The sequence below is a fragment of the Mercenaria mercenaria genome, chromosome 19 (assembly GCF_021730395.1).
Source record: "Mercenaria mercenaria strain notata chromosome 19, MADL_Memer_1, whole genome shotgun sequence".
Lineage (NCBI taxonomy): Eukaryota > Metazoa > Mollusca > Bivalvia > Venerida > Veneridae > Mercenaria > Mercenaria mercenaria.
In genome coordinates, this window is record NC_069379.1 from 15,302,918 (window position 1) to 15,322,997 (window position 20,080).

The 20,080-nt window shown below is 34.3% G+C and overlaps 1 protein-coding gene across 12 annotated transcripts in view; it reads right to left on the reverse strand.

Annotated features, from left to right (window-relative positions):
* Positions 1-7,863: 7,863 nt before the first annotated feature.
* Positions 7,864-20,080, reverse strand: part of LOC123542283 (disintegrin and metalloproteinase domain-containing protein 10-like) — an 85,508-nt gene continuing 73,291 nt past the window's right edge. For 4 of the 12 annotated variants that reach the window (XM_053531876.1, XM_053531877.1, XM_053531878.1 and 1 more), the window contains one exon: positions 7,864-10,212. In XM_053531876.1, coding sequence (XP_053387851.1) covers positions 10,078-10,212 — 135 coding nt within the window. In that variant the 3' untranslated portion in view covers positions 7,864-10,077. Of the gene's footprint in view, positions 10,213-19,538; positions 19,578-19,990; positions 20,039-20,080 lie in introns of those variants that run through there. The other 8 variants (XM_053531873.1, XM_053531875.1, XM_053531884.1 and 5 more) reach the window with 4 other exon arrangements.

Here is a 20,080-nt window from a genome sequence, read left to right on the forward strand (position 1 = left end):
AAAACTACCAATTAATGACAGGATAATGGGGGCACAAAACTACCAATTAATGACAGGGGAATGGGGGCAAAAAAACCTACCAATTAATGGCAGGGGAATGGGGCACAAAACTATCAATTAATGGCAGGGAAATGGGGCACAAAACTACCAATTAATGACAGGGGAATGGGTGCACAAAACTACCAATAATGGCAGGGAAGGGGAATCGAGCATAAAACTATCAATTGATGACAGCGGAATGAGGCACAACACTACCAATTAATAGTAGGGGAATGGGGGGCACAAAACTACCAATTAATGGCAGGGGAATTGGGGCACAAAACTACCAATTAATGACAGAGGAATGGGGACACAAAACTACCAATTTATGACAGGGGAATGCATTTGGGCACAAAACTACCAATTAATGACAGGGGAATGCATTTAGGCACAAAACTATCAATTAATGACAGGGGAATTAGGGCACAAAACTACCAATTAATGACAGGATGATGTGTTTGGGAACAAACTACCAATTAATGACAGGGGAATGAGGGCACAAAACTACCAATTAATTACAGGGGAATGGGGACACTAAACTACCAATGAATGACAGGGGAATGGGGGAACAAACTACCAATTAATGACAGGGGAATGGGTAAAAAAACTACCAATTAATGGCATGGGAACGGGGCGCAAAGCTACCAGTTAATGGCAGGGGAATGGGGCACAAAACTATCAATTCATGGCAGAAGAATGGGACACAAAACTACCAATTAACTGCAGGGAAATGGGGCACAAAACTACTAATTTATGGCAGGGGAATGGGGCACAAAACTACTAATTAATGACAGGGGAATGGGGACACAACACTACCATATATCAGGGGAATGGGGGCGCAAAACTACCAATTAATGACAGGGGAATGGGGCACAAAACTATGAATTAATGGCAGGGGAACAGGGTAAAAAACTACCAATTAATAGTAAGGGAATGGAACAAAATCAATTAATGACAGGATAATGGGGGCACAAAACTACCAATTAATGACAGGGGATTGGGGGCAAAAAAAAACCTACCAATTAATTGCAGGGAAATCGGGCACAAAACTACCAATTAATGACAGGGGAATGGGTGCACAAAACTACCAATAATGGCAGGGCAGGGGAATGGAGCACAAAACTATCAATTAATGACAAGGGAATGAGGCACAAAACTACCAATTAATAGTAGGGGAATGGGGGCACAAAAATACCAATTAATGACGGAGGAATGGGGTCACAAAACTACCAATTAATAACAAGATAATGTTTTTGGGAACAAACTACCAATTAATGGCAGGGGAATGGGGCACAAAACTGTTAATTAATGGCAGGGGAATTAGGGCACAAAACTACCAATTAATGACAGGATAATGTTTTTGGGAACAAACTACCAATTAATGACAGGGGAATTAGGGCAAAAAACTACCAATTAATTACAGGGGAATAGGGACACAAAACTAACAATTAATGACAGGAGAATGAGGCACAAACTACCAATTAATGACAGGGGAATTGGGGGCACAAAACTACCAATTAATGGCAGGGGAACGAGGGCGCAAAACTACCAGTTAATGGCAGGGGAATGGGGCACAAAACTATCAATTCATGGCAGGAGAATTGGACACAAAACTACCAATTAATGGCAGGGAAATGGGGCACAAAACTACTAATTAATGGCAGGGGAATGGGCACAAAACTACTAATTAATGACAGGGGAATGGGGACACAAAACTACCATATGACAGGGGAATGGGGGCGCAAAACTATGAATTAATGGCAGGGGAACAGGGTAAAAAACTACCAATTAATAGTAAGGGAATGGAATAAAAACTAACAATAAATGGTAGGGGAATGGGGGTACAAAACCACCAATTAATGGCAGGGAAATGGGGCACAAAACTACTAATTAATGGCAGGGGAATGGGGCACAAAACTACAAATTAATTACAGGGGAATGGGGCACAAAACCACGAATTAATGATACAGGAATGGGGGGCAAAAAACTACTAATTAATGGCAGGGAAATGGGACACAAAACTACCAAATAATGACAGGAAAATGGGGGCACAAAACTAACATATGGCAGGGGAATGGGGGCACAAAACTACCAATTATGGCTGAGGAATTGGGCAGAAAACTATCATTTAATGACAGGGGAATGGGGCACAAAACTACCAATTATTTATTTATTTGGGTTTTACGGCGCACCAACACAGTATTGGTTATATGGCGCCAAACAGGACTATAAGTTTTGGTTCCACATCTCATTTACATCGAAATAAATACATGAGGCATTGTATGAGGTACTGCAAAACCAAGTGTTAAGACCCTATTAGTCGCCTCTTACGATCATGCAAGGCAGTGGTTCCAGTTCTTTTCAAACACAGATCGTCCCAGAACCACATGGGGAAAACTACCAATTAATAGAAGGGGAATGGGAGCACAAAACTACCAATTAATGGAAAGGGAATAAGGCACAAAACTACCAATTAATGACAGGGGAATGGGGGAACAAAACTACCAATTAATGACAAAGGAATGGGGTCACGAAACTACCAATTTATGACAGGGAAATGGGGGCACAAAGCTACCAATTAATGACAGAGGAATGCATTTGGGCACAAAACTAGCAATTAATGAGTTTATTTATTTGGGTTTTACGGCGCACCAACACAGTATAGGTAATATGGCGCCAAACAGGACTACAGAATTTGGTTCCACACCTCATTTACATCGAAATAAAAACATGAGGTATGGAATCAAAATTTGCATACCTGCTGGAATCACAGAGTTACTGCAAAACCAAGTGTTCAGACCCTATTAGTCGCCTCTTACGATCATGCAAGGGAAAGGCAGTGGTTCCAATTCGTTTCATACACAGATCGTCCCAGAACCACATGGGGCCAATTAATGACAGGGGAATGCATTTGGGCACAAAAGTACCAATTAATGACAGGGGAATGAGGGCAGAAAACTACCAGTTAATGACAGGAGAATGTATTTGGGAACAAACAACCAATTAATGACAGGGGAATGAGGGCACAAAACTACCAATTAATTACTGGGGAATGGGGACACAAAACTACCCATTAATGACTGGGGAATGGGGGGCGCAAACTACCAATTAATTACTGGGAAATGGGGACACAAAACTACCAATTAATTACTGGGGAATGGGGACACAAAACTACCAATTAATGACAGGGGAATGAGGGCACAAAACTACCAAATAATTACTGGGGAATGGGGACACAAAACTACCCATTAATGACAGGGGAATGGGGGCGCAACCTACCAATTTATGACAGGACAATTGGGGCACAAACTGAATAAACAACGAAATGCTTCTTACAAATTTATTGATCAAGATAGGGTTTATCATTGTCCATTTTATATAAATATTATAGACAGATTAATGGTAATGTATACATGTTTAAAAAGAACTCCTTGTACAAAAAACAGTAGGCAATTCGCATTCGTACAGTGTGTGTATGTGTAGTCACATTAAAAAGTAACATCCTGCAAAAAGTGTTTTTCTTGATAATTTACAACACGGTTTTTCTTTCATTTACTGCGATTTCATTTAAATTCGCTGGCATGAAATTCCGCACAAACGGCAAAAATGACAGTTTGCGCGGACTTAAATTCGCGCATTTTCACATCTGTTTCATTTTTGATGAAAATATTCACCAAGTCGTATTGTATTTTATAAAGAAATTGTAAATGGAAAAATCACCTATGTTGTCATTTTCATACGGACTATCACATACACCCAAGTAGTATTACACAAATAATGTAGACTCAGAACTTTTCGCGATGGACTTATTCTCTAATGATCATCACTATTTATAACAATCAATACTCGTGAAGGTGTTGTCATGATTATAAATAGCCGGTACGTGTAATAATGTCTCACAAGTCTTCTTGTTGACGTTCACATGCCTCTCAAGTTGGCCATATACTGTGAATATTATCCATTACGCAAACCACTTTCTACTTTAAATTTAGCGAACTTTTATACTCGCGACAATTTCTGATTTTACAATGTGTTCAAGATGATTAATACTGAATACATTTGCACAATGGAAAATTTCTACAATGATCATGATGATATTCATATCATATCAAATCCTGTGGCTCCTATGGGACTTTTTACTACAGAAAATACATGGTATAAAATGAAGTCTCCCATGATAAACACATATCAATGTCTGGCAAATAACCGCGCCAAAATACATAAAAATGTGAAGTAAATAGCTACAAATAAACAAACGATTCCTTTTTTAAATTCTGTGTCTTTGTGGAAAGCTCTGAAAAGACCGTCTTTAGACAAACAAGCGCGCATACATGCACGACAGGAAAGCAAGGAAGCTAGAAAAAACATCCAATATAACCGTATTCTCTCACCAACGCGTTTTGTTGCGGGTTCCACGAATGAAATAGATTTGTTAAAAAAGAGTTAATATTCAACATTTTCCAGTAAAACCATTCCCCTGCTCCCTTAACTGATCTCAAATGTCAAAATAATACTCCGGTGACACTGCTCCTTTTGTTTTTTATCATGAATGTAATATTTATTTTCAGTTCTCTTAAAACAGAGGAGTTTAACATTAAGACTAGTTAAAACAATACGAGATTTGGACTCGGTGATATAGAAATGATACAGCTACGTAAATGTTTAAAAAAAAAAAAGTATTCAACAAAATTAAGGAATTGCCAGCATTCCAGTGTAACTACAGGATATTGCAAAATGCAATCAACAGAAAAAAAAACAAGAAGCACCCAAAATCATTCTAGCCAACTGAATGTACGAGGAAAAAACAGTAATCTGACTACCTTTTCCGCAACCAGGTGTTTCTTTGTATACCGGTTGGACAATCCAATTGTCATTATGCACCAATGTAAAGAACTCTACGGACGGTAATTAGAACTTCCTAAATTTCATAAAATTTAAAGGCTCATAATGCCTTTGAGTAAAATGTGGCTGCCGCATTTTTTGTTATGAGCATAATAAATCTTGTTAAATCCTTTGTTTGATAATTGTTTTCTCGTGTTTTGTCATAGGTCTTACTATATGATTAACATAAAAGAAAGTAATATAAAATGCAGTGATTATCTCCCTTTTTGACCCTGAGTTCATAATTTCATGTGTAAAATTAAAAGTAGCATCTTTCTAACATTTCAATTATGTGTAGTCTCTATACGGACAGCAGCATTATCTGTTTTTAACATGAAATTCAGGAATTAAAACTTCTAGCATATGTTGATGTTTTCCAAGACATATGACCAACAAATCGTAACTCTGAAGAAAGAAAAACAGTGTTTAACCAGTCACATATATAGTCATTGATTGTAATACGTGAATATCATACTTCCGAACACTCCATTTATTATCAATATACAATGTATGGAACAGATGAATACATAGACTAGCCACTAGACTGATAATAAATATATTTCTACATTTTTTCGTTTTCCGGACGAATTCAATTTCATAGAGACAAAGGCCAGTATATTTTAGAAATTTTCACAGAGGAATGATGTTGAAATTATCATATGATATTGTACATAGAATACAGACTGGCTCAGTTCACTATATTTAAATCATAAAAATGTAAAAAGATATATCATAGTCTAGGATCTAGCCTAATGAATAAAAATATGTCTCCATAACGAAATAATAATACATGTAATGTCACATTTAAACATATAATCAATATTGTGTGTACCGTGGAAATTAACATATATTACAGACAGTGATGAAGTAGTATTTCCATTCAATTACGCATTTTCCGTAACCTATATCATGATTTTCCGACTGGGTTGTTTGATCTACAGTAATTGCCGAAGAATGCCGAAGTAGAATACGGAGATTGTGTAATAGTACGGAATTACGCCCCCAACACCTTAATACATATATTGATAACTATCTCAAAGCAAGTCATCAGTGGTTAAAAACTTCAAACAATACATTGTATTGCTTTTCTCCATGTCTACTCATAATTTAGAAATCTTAGAACTGACATAAAATAATGCCACTTTAAACGCTTAAATGAAAAATACTTTCAATATTATGTCATACCAGTGACACAAACTAATTTTGCAAATTCGAAATTTGTGATTGTCTATAAACATATTCTCAAACAGTGTATACAAGTCGGTCTTGCTACTGATATACGATCATCATTCAAAGTGGTTACACAAACGCCGATAGTCACAAACAACCATAATGATATAAATCATGAATTCCTTCATAGACTAATTTAACGCTTAAATATCTCCATATCATATCAACTTTAATTAAATTAACAGGTTATACCTTTTCCTCCATTTTATAGTATAACATTATTGTATTCCGACCTCAAATAAGCGTTTAGATGCTTTGATTAATATAATCTTTAAAAGGCCTTCATAATACCATCTTGAAATTCACCACCACACGTAATTTGAGACCATACATAAAGTGAAGCAATTTCAATGAATGCAATCCTGAAACTGAACATTAGAAGTACAATCAAGTTATTCATTATCCTAATACATTTAATCAGTTGAAATGTATGCAATCTTGAAATTAAACATTACGAATACAATCACGTAATTAGTGATCCTAATTATGTAATCAAATGGAAATTAATGATGAATGAACGTTAAGTAATAAAATCTTGAAATTAAACATTACGAATACAATCACGTAATTCGTGATCCTAATTATGTAATCAAATGGAAATTAAAGATTAATGAACGTTAAGTAATAAAATCTTGAAATTCAACATTACGCATACAATCAAGTAATTCATGATTTGCATACAATGATTCAAATTAAATGAATGCATCTCTATACAAATTTATACAATAAGTTAAACAACATGTTGATACATTTAAACGTTATTTACAAAACAAAACAAACGAGTGTGTAAAGAAAATACACAAACATGTGAGGATAATTTGAAATAAAAGGGCTTAATTCAAAACGTTTCCTCATACTTCTGTATTCATATGTCGATACTATACAAACATGTGAGGATAATTTGAAATAAAATGGCTTAATTCAAAACGTTTCCTCATACTTCTGTATTCATATGTCGATACTATACTTGCTACAGGTAGTGGACCCGTAATGACAATCGGCATCCTTCGGGTTTAACAGAAAACGGACTTTCCATAAAATCGGACAATATGTAAAATTCGGATATGGAGAATATCCAATCGAATGAAAATAGTAAATTGTCGTTATTGATCCACTACCTTTAACAGCGTTTTCACAGCTTTATGCCACTTTTCAGAATTACATAATGATGATGAAATTGTAAATGTAGAATAATTAAGTTCGTGTGGAGAACCATGATAGTAATCAAAAGAAATTAATGTGTATCAAAATTGAACAAAAACAGAGCTTAAATATAGGAAAATTAGAACTTTGGATGAAAAATGGTATGTTTTCCAAAGAATCTTGAAAGCTAATAATGGATGTTCTTCCTACATTAGACTGTCCTCTCTTAAGACTATTCCTTTTATGTTGGTTTACAGTCACACCGACACAACTATAGGTCATATGGCGACTTTCCAGCTTTTCATTATTTCATCATGGGCGGGAACCCGGTGAGATTAGACTGTTCTTGGATATACAATAACTGTACGTTGATATCAAAGCTTCAGGCAAATATGTAATACAGGTAAAACATCTACTTGGGGACAAATTACACGAAATTTAACCTAGTTCTTAAATTGTAGTCGAATATACAAAATACACTACAAAACAATACATGCTTGGAAAGAGAACTCTAATTGGGTTTTTGATACAGTGTTCTTTTTGCGTATAAATATTACTTGCACCAATATAGGCAGTGTATAAATTGAATTTTATTTGACAAATAAGTCATGAAAAATACAGAAAAAGCACGGATTTTTTGTGTCAGGATTTTCAAAAACAAACAAAATAATACTTCAGTAGATCTACAGACATACAGGTTTTAGCAACTAAATAATATATACTAATAAAATGGCTACGACGTTCCTAAAGTGGCAACCTATTAGGACTAAACCTTTACTGGCACGAGCGAGGGCGTAACAAAAGTGTTATTTTAAGTTCAGGTGAGCCAACAGCAAAATTTGAAAAAAGGCATGACAATGACATTTTATATGCTGGTCATAATGTACCAAACCATAACTTCCGGTTACTGGAATGCCATGCGTCCGGTATTGCGCTTCCGGTTACTGGTATAGGCTACAGTACATTTTTTTTTATTTTTACAGCGATATACAGTAACAGAAATATTAATTTCCTGTCAAATGTTCGAATACCAGTAGAATTGGTGGAGACAATGATATGAGGTAATGAGTGAAGTTAATGCAGTGAATGGCGTTTGGCTTTTGTAGAGCTTGATACAAAGAGAAAAGTAACGGTGGGATAAATTTATCATAATACGAAACAAGCACGATCAAATTAGTTACTGTAAAAACATTTAACATGTCAACACAAGGCTGCAATATCTCGAATATTTACTGTTTCTTCAAATATCTCATACTGATTCATCTCACTAGAGCACTGTTTATATATGCCATTTACTGCCATAACAATTTTTTTTTCAAAAAAGGCATTGAAATAGAGACAATAGAAGTTTTTTTCTTCTAAAAACGGCCAAAAGAAAAATTAAAACCTTTGTTCCTGTAGAAAAAAAATATTTTATAGTTAATACGTCTGAGTTATCACATATGACACTTTATTTCGGTCATACAGGCTTTAACATATTATTTCTGCTGCTGACAGCAGACTCTATTAAGAACTGTAAAATGTCTCTGACAGGATATCCGATCCAGTGCTATCAAACAAGTAGCATTTACCTGGTATTTATGTGTACCGCGGAGTTATCAAAACAAGGACTAACCTTCAGTTCAGACACTGTAGATTGTTTAACATATTTATAAATGTTCAATTCGTAAACCATTAAATGAATGAAACTTGACCAGAAATCATTCCGTATAATATTTCATGATTTCAAATGCTACAAAAATTCAGTATTTCAAAGGTATGTATCATGTCTTAAAATCTTTTTGGAAACCAATTCTATGTGATTAGAATACAAATATAATGAATAATACAAAATTTGTTTCATAACAAGAACAAACTATGATAAAGTATTGACAGCAAGTTTATCTAGTTCCACAGTTTTGTTCCATATCAAGAACAAAATTATGATGAAATAATGACATTCTCTTAATGTAGTTCCAATCCAAAGTTTTGTTCCATTCCATATCAAGAACAAAATTATGATGAAATAATGACATTCTCTTAATGTAGTTCCAATCCAAAGTTTTGTTCCATTCCATATCAAGAACAAATTATGACAAAATAATGACATTCTCTTAATGTAGTTCCAATCCAAAGTTTTGTTCCATTCCATATCAAGAACAAATTATGATAAAATAATGACATTCTCTTAATGTAGTTCCAAAGTTTTGTTCCATTCCATATCAAGAACAAAATTATGATGAAATAATGACATTCTCTTGATGTAGTTCCAATCCAAAGTTTTGTTCCATTCCATATCAAGAACAAATTATGATAAAATAATGACATTCTCTTAATGTAGTTCCAATCCAAAGTTTTGTTCCATTCCATATCAAGAACAAATTATGACAAAATAATGACATTCTCTTAATGTAGTTCCAAAGTTTTGTTCCATTCCATATCAAGAACAAATTATGATAAAATAATGGCATTCTCTTAATGTAGTTCCAAAGTTTTGTTCCATTCCATATCAAGAACAAATTATGATAAAATAATGGCATTCTCTTAATGTAGTTCCAAAGTTTTGTTCCATTCCATATCAAGAACAAATTATGATAAAGTGCGGATAGTCTCTAAATCAAATTCCAAGATAGACCAAATTATGATAAAGTTTTGACAGTCTCTTAATCTTGTTTCACAGTTACTCAAGCATTTATAACAGTCATGCACATAGAACCATTCATTCGGAAAAAAAAACAAACAAAAAGAATACAAAATAAAAATTTGTTAACGTAATAACTAAGACACTAAATTCTATAAATAACGTCATATTCGTCCCATTTCCATAGGTTGCCCCTTCCTATTTTTCCCTTTTTTCCCATGACCATGAGGTGGTCCCAAATTTGATCCTGTTGCTCCACTACTTGACCCTGGATACGGGGGAGGAGGCCCTTGCGGGTTCTGGAAAACAAAAATACAAAAAGAATGTAAGTGGTTCTGGAATACAAAAAGAATGTAAGTGGTTCTGGAAAACAAAAATACAAAAAGAATGTAAGTGGTTCTGGAAAACAAAAATACAAAAAGAATGTAAGTATCTTGTGGTAAAATAATGCAATTCCATTATTTGCTTTTTATTATTCCACTGGGAATTTTTCGACAATATACCAGAAAATACACTCCTTTTTTTCTCAACATTGCACATAATTGCATTCTAATAGTTGGAGAAATCAAAATGTATTTTAGTACATAACATGTATACAGCAACATACATTACATATTAAGTATTGTAACATCCATGATAATCACAATTCATGTCTTTTGCATATCACAAAGCATTAAAAAACTTTTAATGGAATGTGAATTAAAGTGATAAATAAGTATTCTCCAAAACAGCTTTCATTAGATAAATAGGCAGAAACAGACTCTTTGATACGAAAGCAATAATTATTTATTCATGCAAAATTAAATAGTTTTCTATGATATCGTAGTTCCTAAAAGCTCTAAAACGACTCATACAGTATGCAAACATACCAATATAGCACCTGTTCAAAATAATACTACATGCAATCATTACAGAATTTCATATTTCAGCATTAATTAAGTAGCATGCAACTTGAAATTACTATTTAACAAAATATGTGGATTGTGTAAAATATGACTTTTCGTGCTAAAGTAACAGTAAAGTTATAATTATGATAATAAAATTAACCGAACACTGTTACGAAATATGCGTATCTCTTCTGGGATGTAAGATAAGCATCCAATGGAATGCAAAACAGAAACAATGATATAACTTGTTTTAAGACAGAAGTATCTATCTCGGAATTCCATTACCAAGCAATCATATGCAAGATTTACAGACTATGATATTAGATACATCTTGCTACAGTTGACGTTGGTGAGATCATTCAATACATGTCCCATTAAAAAACAGAAGGGAAGTATAATAATAAATGCATAATGTTCCTCTAAAATGTGTATACAGACAAGGGGAAGTACAAATAATGCTGCTAATTATCATAACCGTCTAAAAGTGCATAAAAGCGAAGGGAAGTATTATTTAAATGAGCCGCGCCATGAGAAAGCCAACATAGTGGGTGTGCGACCAGCATGGATCCAGACCAGCCTGCGCATTCGCGCAGTCTGGTCAGGCTCCATGCTGTTCGCTTTTAAAGCCTATTGGAATTGGAGAAACTGTTAGCGAACAGCATGGATCCTGACCAGACTGCGCGGATGCGCAGGCTGGTCTGGATGCATGCTGGTCGCAAAGCCACTATGTTGGTTTTCTCATGGCACGGCTCAAATGTAAAATGCTAACCGTAATAATCTTCTAAATGGTTTATGCAGACGGAAGGAAAGTACAGTCGAATACCGTTACCTCGATATTCAAGGGACTGTAAAAATTGCATCGACGTATCCGAAGTTCGACGTAACGATATCGATTGTCTGGGACTACTCTGTAATTGTGTCGGACGTCTATATTGTCATTATATCTAATGCATTTTTCAGATGGTTTAAAAGGGGACAGAAATGATATAAAACGTAAATACGATTTTGATTTTATTGACAAATAAATTATTTAAATTAAATACATACATACAATTTTAATTTTCAAAATATACATTTAAAAATAAGCATTTTTATTCCTTCCCAGAACAAGTCTGAATGCAGCGGTAATGATCCTAGTTGAGTAGTGCTTCGATAACGAAAATTTGACAGTTAAATACGCATATAGTTAAATACTCAGTCCTAAATGGCAGATTTTTACTCTGTCAAACAGAAAATATTTCATCCAAATTAGTTGATATATTGGAAAACAGCTTTCCTGCTTGCGCGGTGTTTTATAAGACTAATTATTGGGAATTGAATGAAAACCTCTTGACATTCAAATTGGATTAAAGATTAAATAACAAACAACGCAAACAAAAACTAACTTGAATATGATTAATACATCGCCGGACAACAATAGGTTAATTTTCACACCTTACAAATAACATGGATAGTTTTGGACAAGCTGTGACCAGGTGTAAAAACAGTACAAGTAAATTGACGTGACTGAAAAATCCCATCGAGCTAAACAAAATATCGAGCTAATCATATCGAGGTAATGATAAATAATTACATTATGATGAATAGGGAAAAATCGGGACCGACTGAAACACATCGTGCTAACCGGAGTATCGAGCTAACCGATATCGAGGTAACGATATTCAACTGTATACATTTATTAATCGTCATAATCTCCTTAAACGTGCATACAGACAAAAGGAAGTATATTTATTACTGAATGCATGATGCTAATTTTCTAAAAGGTGCATATAAAGTATCAACAACTGTGCAAATTAATATGTTTCTGGTGACAAGATTGTCATATCCAGTGACCATAATATGCCAAAAGTCCAAAAATGCAAAATATTAAATCTGACACAACCTTCTTCTGAGTACATTTGCAATATTTGATTATTGTCCAGCTGTTTGCAGCTGTAGAAAGCGCATTTGTACAACGTTTTGAAAAACCGGAACTTATGGTGTAACGTCATTTATCCATAAAATATAGAATAAAGCCTAGATTCGGCTTTGGAAACGAAAATCATTCCATGAATTACGGTAATGGGAACACGTAAGTAAATTTATCGAAATTGCAACGTTGCTATCATTCTAAAAATAAAATATGGTATATAACATGTTTGACACGTGAATTAATTCCAATAATGTCTTAAAATCAGCTCGAAATGAGCGAATCTCATTATAGGAAAATTTCTCAAATATATAAAATTTACATTGTAGAAAAAAATTCTATTCGCGAAAATGTCATCGAAACTGTAATCTTTTCATAGACTCCAAATACGAAAACCTGTGTGATGTTCATTTTAGCATAACAAGAGGGCCATGATGGCCCTATATCGCTCACCTGTTATCATTGCACTTAAGGACAAGTCTTCAAGGTCAAAAGATCATAATAGAAATCAATCAAAAGAATTATGAGAAAATATAGTTGAAATTTTCTTTAAGTAACTTTAAAAACAAGATTTGAAAACTTTTTGTAGAGGTCCACTAGGCAATGCTACATGTCAAATATCTAAGCTCTTCTGGTTTATTTTTAGAAAATTTTGAAGATTTTTCTATGTACAATCAAGTAACCCCATGGGGCAGGGTCAATTTGACCCCAGGGGTCATGATTTGAATAAACTTTGTAAAAGTCTAATAGGCAATGCTACATGTCAAATATCTAAGATCTAGGCCTTCTGGTTTATTTTTAGAATTTTTTTTTAAGATTTTCCTATGTAAAATCAAGTGACCCCTAGGGCGGAGTCAATTTTGACCCCGGGGGACAAGGTTTGAACAAATTTTGTAGAGGTCCACTAGGCAATGCTACATGTCAAATATCTAGTCTCTAGGCCTTCTAGTTTATTTTAGAAAATTTTTGAAGATTTTCCTATGTAAAATCAAGTGACCCCTGGGGCTGGGTCAATTTTGACCCAGGGGGTCATGATATGAACAAATTTTGTAGAGGTCCACTAGGTAATGCTACATGTGAAATATCTAAGCTCTAGGCCTTCTGGTTTATTTTTAGAAAACTTTTGAAGATTTTCTTATGTAAAGTCAAGTGACCCCTAGGGCGGGGTCAATTTTGACCCCCGGGTCATAATTTGAACAACTTTAGTAGAGGTCCAATAGGCAATGCTACATGTCAAATATCTAAGCTCTAGGGCTTCTGGTTTTTGAGAAGAAGATTTTTTAAATATTTTCCTATGTAAAATCAAGTGACCCCTGGGGCGGGGTCAATTTTGACCCCGGGGGCCATGATTTGAACAAATTTTGTAGAGGTCCACTAGGCAATGCTACATGTGAAATATCTAAGCTCTAGGCCTTCTGGTTTATTTTTAGAAATTTTTTGAAGATTTTCCTATGTAAAATCAAGTGACCCCTGGGGCGGGGTCAATTTTGACCCCAGGGTCATGATTTGAACAATTTTAGTAGAGGTCCACTAGGCAATGCTACATGTCAAATATCTAAGCTCTAAGGTTTCTGGTTTTTGAGAAGAAGATTTTTTAAGATTTTCTTATGTAAAATCAAGTGACCCCTGGGGCGGGTCAATTTTGACCCCGGGGTCATGATTTGAACAAACTTGGTAGAGGTCCACTAGGCAATGCTTCACACCAAATATCTAAGCTCTAGGGCTTCTGGTTTTTGAGAAGAAGATTTTTAAAGTTTTTCCTTTCGGTTGCCATGGCAACCAGTGTTCTGCATGGAATTCAATTCTTTGAACAATTTTGAAAGGGGGCCATCCAAGGAACATCCCTGTGAAGTTTCATCAAAATTGGCCTGTTGGTTTAGGAGGAGATGTTGTTTAAAGGAAAGTGTGGACGGACGTACAACGGACGGACGTACAACGGACGGACGGACGGACGGACGGACGCCGGACGGTGAGCGATCACAATACCTCACCCTGAGCACTTTGTGCTCAGGTGAGCTAATAAAAAGTCAAGTACATTACCCTATTTTCATTTGCCGAATTCTTCAAATATATTTTTAAGTTTTGAAAAAATCCGAGTTTAATCAAATTCTGCATTGTAGCAGAGAAACTGATCCGAACGTGCATAACTACCATAGTTTCATAATGACTGACCAATACTAAAATACAAAAGTTTTAAGTTCAAAGTTGAAATTTCAGGCTTAAAATGTTTATGAATAGTAATACAGCCTCACTATTTAGTATGAATATTACCATTTCTCTTAAGGATAACAGCCATATTTCATATCTTGTAACTGGATGGTAATATTTAAATGAAATTTGGTCACTTTAAAGACATTCAAAATTAAAAACGTTTCACCGAGAGATTTTTCGAATTTTATCATTTTTAGGGGAGATAATCAGTATTGAAGTTAACATTGATGCCTATGGAAAATATATAAATAACCAAAATTATCCGGGGAGGTAATCTAAAGGAAATTTTTGAGAACTTCTGTCACTATATAACTTGTCAATATGCACCTTATTTCTATTGTTTGACATTTTCAAAGCTTACATTATCAAGTTGTATTCATGCTTTTGGTGAAATTGAGGCCTATTACGGGAAGTCATCCTTAATACAGCCTTAATTAAGTTAGTTACACGCATACACTCACCACATACTAGGTTATTGTCTACACATTTACTACAAGTAACTAATCGAACTTAGAAACTAAATTCGTAGTAATAAAAATTATTTAGTTCTACATGAGGTTTGAAGTGTTATTTGAAGTTTTATGGAGTTAACTTACTAATAAGCTTATAAATGAATATAAAAGTAAGTGTTGCACGAAAAACTAAAATATACTGTCGATTTTGGTTACCTTGGTTTCATTTGCTCTTTGACTTAGAATTCCTACAGTAATGTGATAATAATTAGGACTAGAAAAGATCAGAATTATAACAATTCAACTTTTTACTTACAAAAATTGACAATATTTCGATATGGATTTGTGTAATTTGATAAGATTTCAATTAACATAAAACATACAAAAGGTTTTTTGAAGTATGTAATAAAGGAAAGAAATGTCATAAAGAAATTTGGAGAGTTAAACTGACAAGGTGATAACGCTAATAAGCTAACTGTTTATAGGAGGATAGGAAAATGGTACATGACAAACACCAAACCTTAAATTGAGGTGACGGGCTATATTCAAAGGTGTCTTACATCTCGCAAAATCAAAGCCATTATCCTAACTGGATTAATAGTATACCTTCTAAAACATTAAATTACATCCATTCGATATCGTCCGCTGAATTAACAAGAGCTGTCCGTAAGACAGTCAAGCTCGACTATTCGAAATATTGTCCCAGAAGCAGGAAAATATTACCCAAAAAGGTTAAATATCAAAAGAGTTTGAAGTTCAAAAGGGGGAATAATTTGACCAAAATGCATATCAGTTATGGGACTTGCTGCTATCAACTAGTTTTATAACCCAGAAGGCACATGTGAAGTTTCAATTCAATATCTGCATTAGTTTTGGAGATAGAAACTTGCATGTAAAACTTTAACCGGAATTTTCAAAGTCCAAAAGGGGGCATAATTTGCCCAAAATACATGCCAGAGTTATGGGACTTGATCCAGTGAGGTTAGTAATTGATCTAGAAAAAGAAAAAATTAGTTTTAAATCTATATGCCTTTTAGAAATAGCTGTATGTACTTGCACGCAAAACTTTAACCAGAATTTGATAAGTCCAAAAGGGGGCATAATTTGGCCAAAATGAAGGTCAGAGTTATGGGACTTGCTGCTATCAACTAGTTTTATAACCCCGAAGATACATGTGAAGTTTCAAATCAATATCTGCATTAGTTTTGGAGATAATAACTTGCATGTAAAACTTTAACCAAAATTTTCTAAGTCTAAAAGGGGGCATAATTTGCCCAAAAACATGTCAGAGTTATGGGTCTTGAACCAGTGAGGTTGGTAATTGATCTAGAAAAAGAAAAAGTAAGTTTCAAATCTATATGCCTTTTAGAAATAGCTGTTTGTACTTGCACGCAAAACTTTAACCAGAATTTTCTAAGTCCAAAAGGGGGCATAATTTGGCCAAAATGAAAGTCAGAGTTATGGGACTTGCTGCTATCAACTAGTTTTATAACCCCGAAGACACATGTGAAGTTTCAAATCAATATCTGCATTAGTTTTGGAGATAGTAACTTGCATGTAAAACTTTAACCAAAATTTTCTAAGTCCAAAAGGGGGCATAATTTGCTCAAAATACACGTCAGAGTTATGGGACTTGACCCAGAGAGGTTGGTAATTGACCTAGAAAAAGAAAAAATAAGTTTCAAAGCTATATGCCTTTAATTGATGGCTGTATGTACTTGCATGCAAAAACTTAACCAAGGTGTGACGCCGACGCCGACACCGACACCGACGCCGACGCCAGGGTGAGTAGAATAGCTAGAGTATTCTTTGAATAGTCGAGCTAAAAATGTTTGTTGAACTTTCGTTACAAACTATTTCTCATAGTAAATCCTATATATCGTGATATGATTCATATTGTATCTCCTAGGGATCTGTGTCAACAATACTTAATAAATGCCCTGTACTACACTTTACCACATGTGTAAAAGCCACTTCTTTGAATTATATCAATGATTCTTAAATCTATGTTCCGTGTTCAGGACAGAACGTTTAAAATGCATGTAATCGTCTGTTATTTGGTTACATATTAACAGATTTATGACAGTTAAAAGATGACACACGCCTGTCCGCCATTAAATGTAAAAATCACGTATAAAATCAAAAGAACCGTTACATCGCTAAATCGCATGTACAACGTGCAAGAAACACTTAGTTCTGTAAATAGTTGTCCAACTTACACAATTTTCATGTCTAATCTGATTTTTGCTTTCCAGGTTATGAAAGCATTGAAATAAAGTATGTTTTAATTACGCGAAAAATGAGACACCTTAAGATATGGTCTGTCAAAGCTTATAATACACCTAAATGCATTTGAAGGCAATACACCTTTAAAAGCATTTGAGGGCCATACACCTTTATGCATTTAAGGGCAATACACCTTCATGTATTTAACGACAATACACCTTAATGCATCGTAGATACAAGAGAGAAAATAGAACCACTTGGATAACATATGAACGTATGAAATATCTGTGTAATAAATGTTTATCATAAGTGTCTCTTATAATTTTCAAAGCTGGTGTTTAAAATAGAATTTAAGTGCATATTACAAAATCTACATGCTTAAAACAACTGCTCAATTAAACAATAATATACATTCAAAATTGAACTTGACAAAAAAAGGCGATTTCCCAAACATTAAAGCTGGCCTTCTTTTATAATCGGAGCTAACGGCACCTTGCAAAATTAAAGAACTTCTCAAAGTTCTTGTCAGTTATAAATGCCTATACCTAATGACACAATTTCAACACAATAACATTTGCGGCGAAAATACACAACGGATGTCTTCAACTTGGTATCTTTGCCAAAGCAAGTGTGCAAAATATGAACAAGTCTTAATCCGCCTATGGATACGACTGACATTTCTCCCAAGCTGCACTGCTAAATTTGCATTTTTGGACACGAAAAGACCAGCTTTAAGTAGAAAAAAAGTTTGAGGGTGCAATACCTTACAGAAACATATAAGTATTTCAAAGCAAACCCAAATTAATTCTGCCATTAGCATTTGTAATGAACAGAAAATGCCGAAGCAATATAGAGTTTTATGATATACACAATAAACCTGGTAACGGCAACAGAATTTAAATCTGATTAACCTATCATTAAAGCCAAACAGCTAGAAAACAGATTATAATATAAAGCTATTTTCCTAATAATTCTTATTCATAATTTAAGTAGTACCTGGCATTTGTTTTGTATTACTTTGACTTACAAAATAATATATTTAAACAACAGTCTCTTTAAAGAGCTTGTAGACAAATCATTAATTGTGACTACTAATGACCCATTTTATAAATGAAAAAGAGCACCGCATGTGGGTTCCAACGCTCGTCTGAAAGTATTTGACCAGAGGCAAACGGCAAGAAAAATGTTATGGTTCTTAACATTTTGACACTCTTACTGATGACAAAAAATGTACAAAGTTTCAATGCTGTAGTATTCCAGAAAAAAATAACGTAAACAAAAAATAAAAAGAGTATCAATTTTATGTTCTAACTTAAGAACGCCATAACTGGTCTGACTGACAGAAATCCCAGGTGCACAACTTCACATCCTGAATAATATTCATTATGATGTTTCATGACCCAGGTCAAATCTTTTTTTGAAATATGTGCGACACAAACTTTTATGTCTTTTATGCACAATTTTGATTAAGTAAATGGCCATAACTCTGGTCTGGCTGAATGATATCTCTACCAAAACCCCAGGCGCAAGACTTCATATGCTGAATAATATTCCTGTAATGTTTCATAATCCTAGGTCAAATGCGTTTTGAGATATACTTGACACAAACGGTTTATGCCCTTTTAATGCTTATTTTTTAAATCAACGGCAATAACTCTGGTCTGGCTGTGTGAGATCTAAATTAAAACACCAGGTGCACAATTTCCCGTGCTGAATAACAAATCCTGTGAGGTTAGATGACACAAGGTAAAAAACTTTTAAGATATGCAAGATATTAACTCGGACGAACTGAAAGACGGACGGACAAGGGCAACCCTAAGTGACCCCCATATTATTTTTGGGGTGGGTGGGGGCACAAAAAATCTTAATAGAAGTAAGTGCCAGAGTTGTACGTGTTTCCAGGTTTAATGTGTAATACCATAAACTATTTTACTTTATACCTTTGCTGGATATTTAGGGTCATGTAATAATTCCTGTTCCTGGGAACGTGAAAAACGTAAAATTATTTAATTGTCTCCCATTCCTAACAAATTATATTCCATTATTCAACAAAATAGTAACACAAGGGAGGTCACAAATGTTGTAAATATTAAGCCTATTTCCACACCCAGTTGTCTGGCATAAGTTTATTAAAATATATATCACATGCCTACAAGTTAAAGGCGACTCACTCGTGTTTAAAAACTAAATTTTCGATTCTTATAAAATTGGTTAAGATGCAATTCATAGAAACAGAAACACTGCTTCGAAGCGAGCCAACTTCTGACCTAAACTGCGATTGAGCATCATGTTATGCTAGAAATTGTGACCACCCTTTTAAACATATACATGAAATTCGTCTGAACTGAAAACGAATAACCCTCTCAAATCAAGTTTTTTTTTAAAAACCTATAAAATATATATACCTTCACATGTGGTGACCATCTAATGCAAAATTATCCTATGAAGAAAGATAACATGTTTTCTATATTGTAGATTTTCA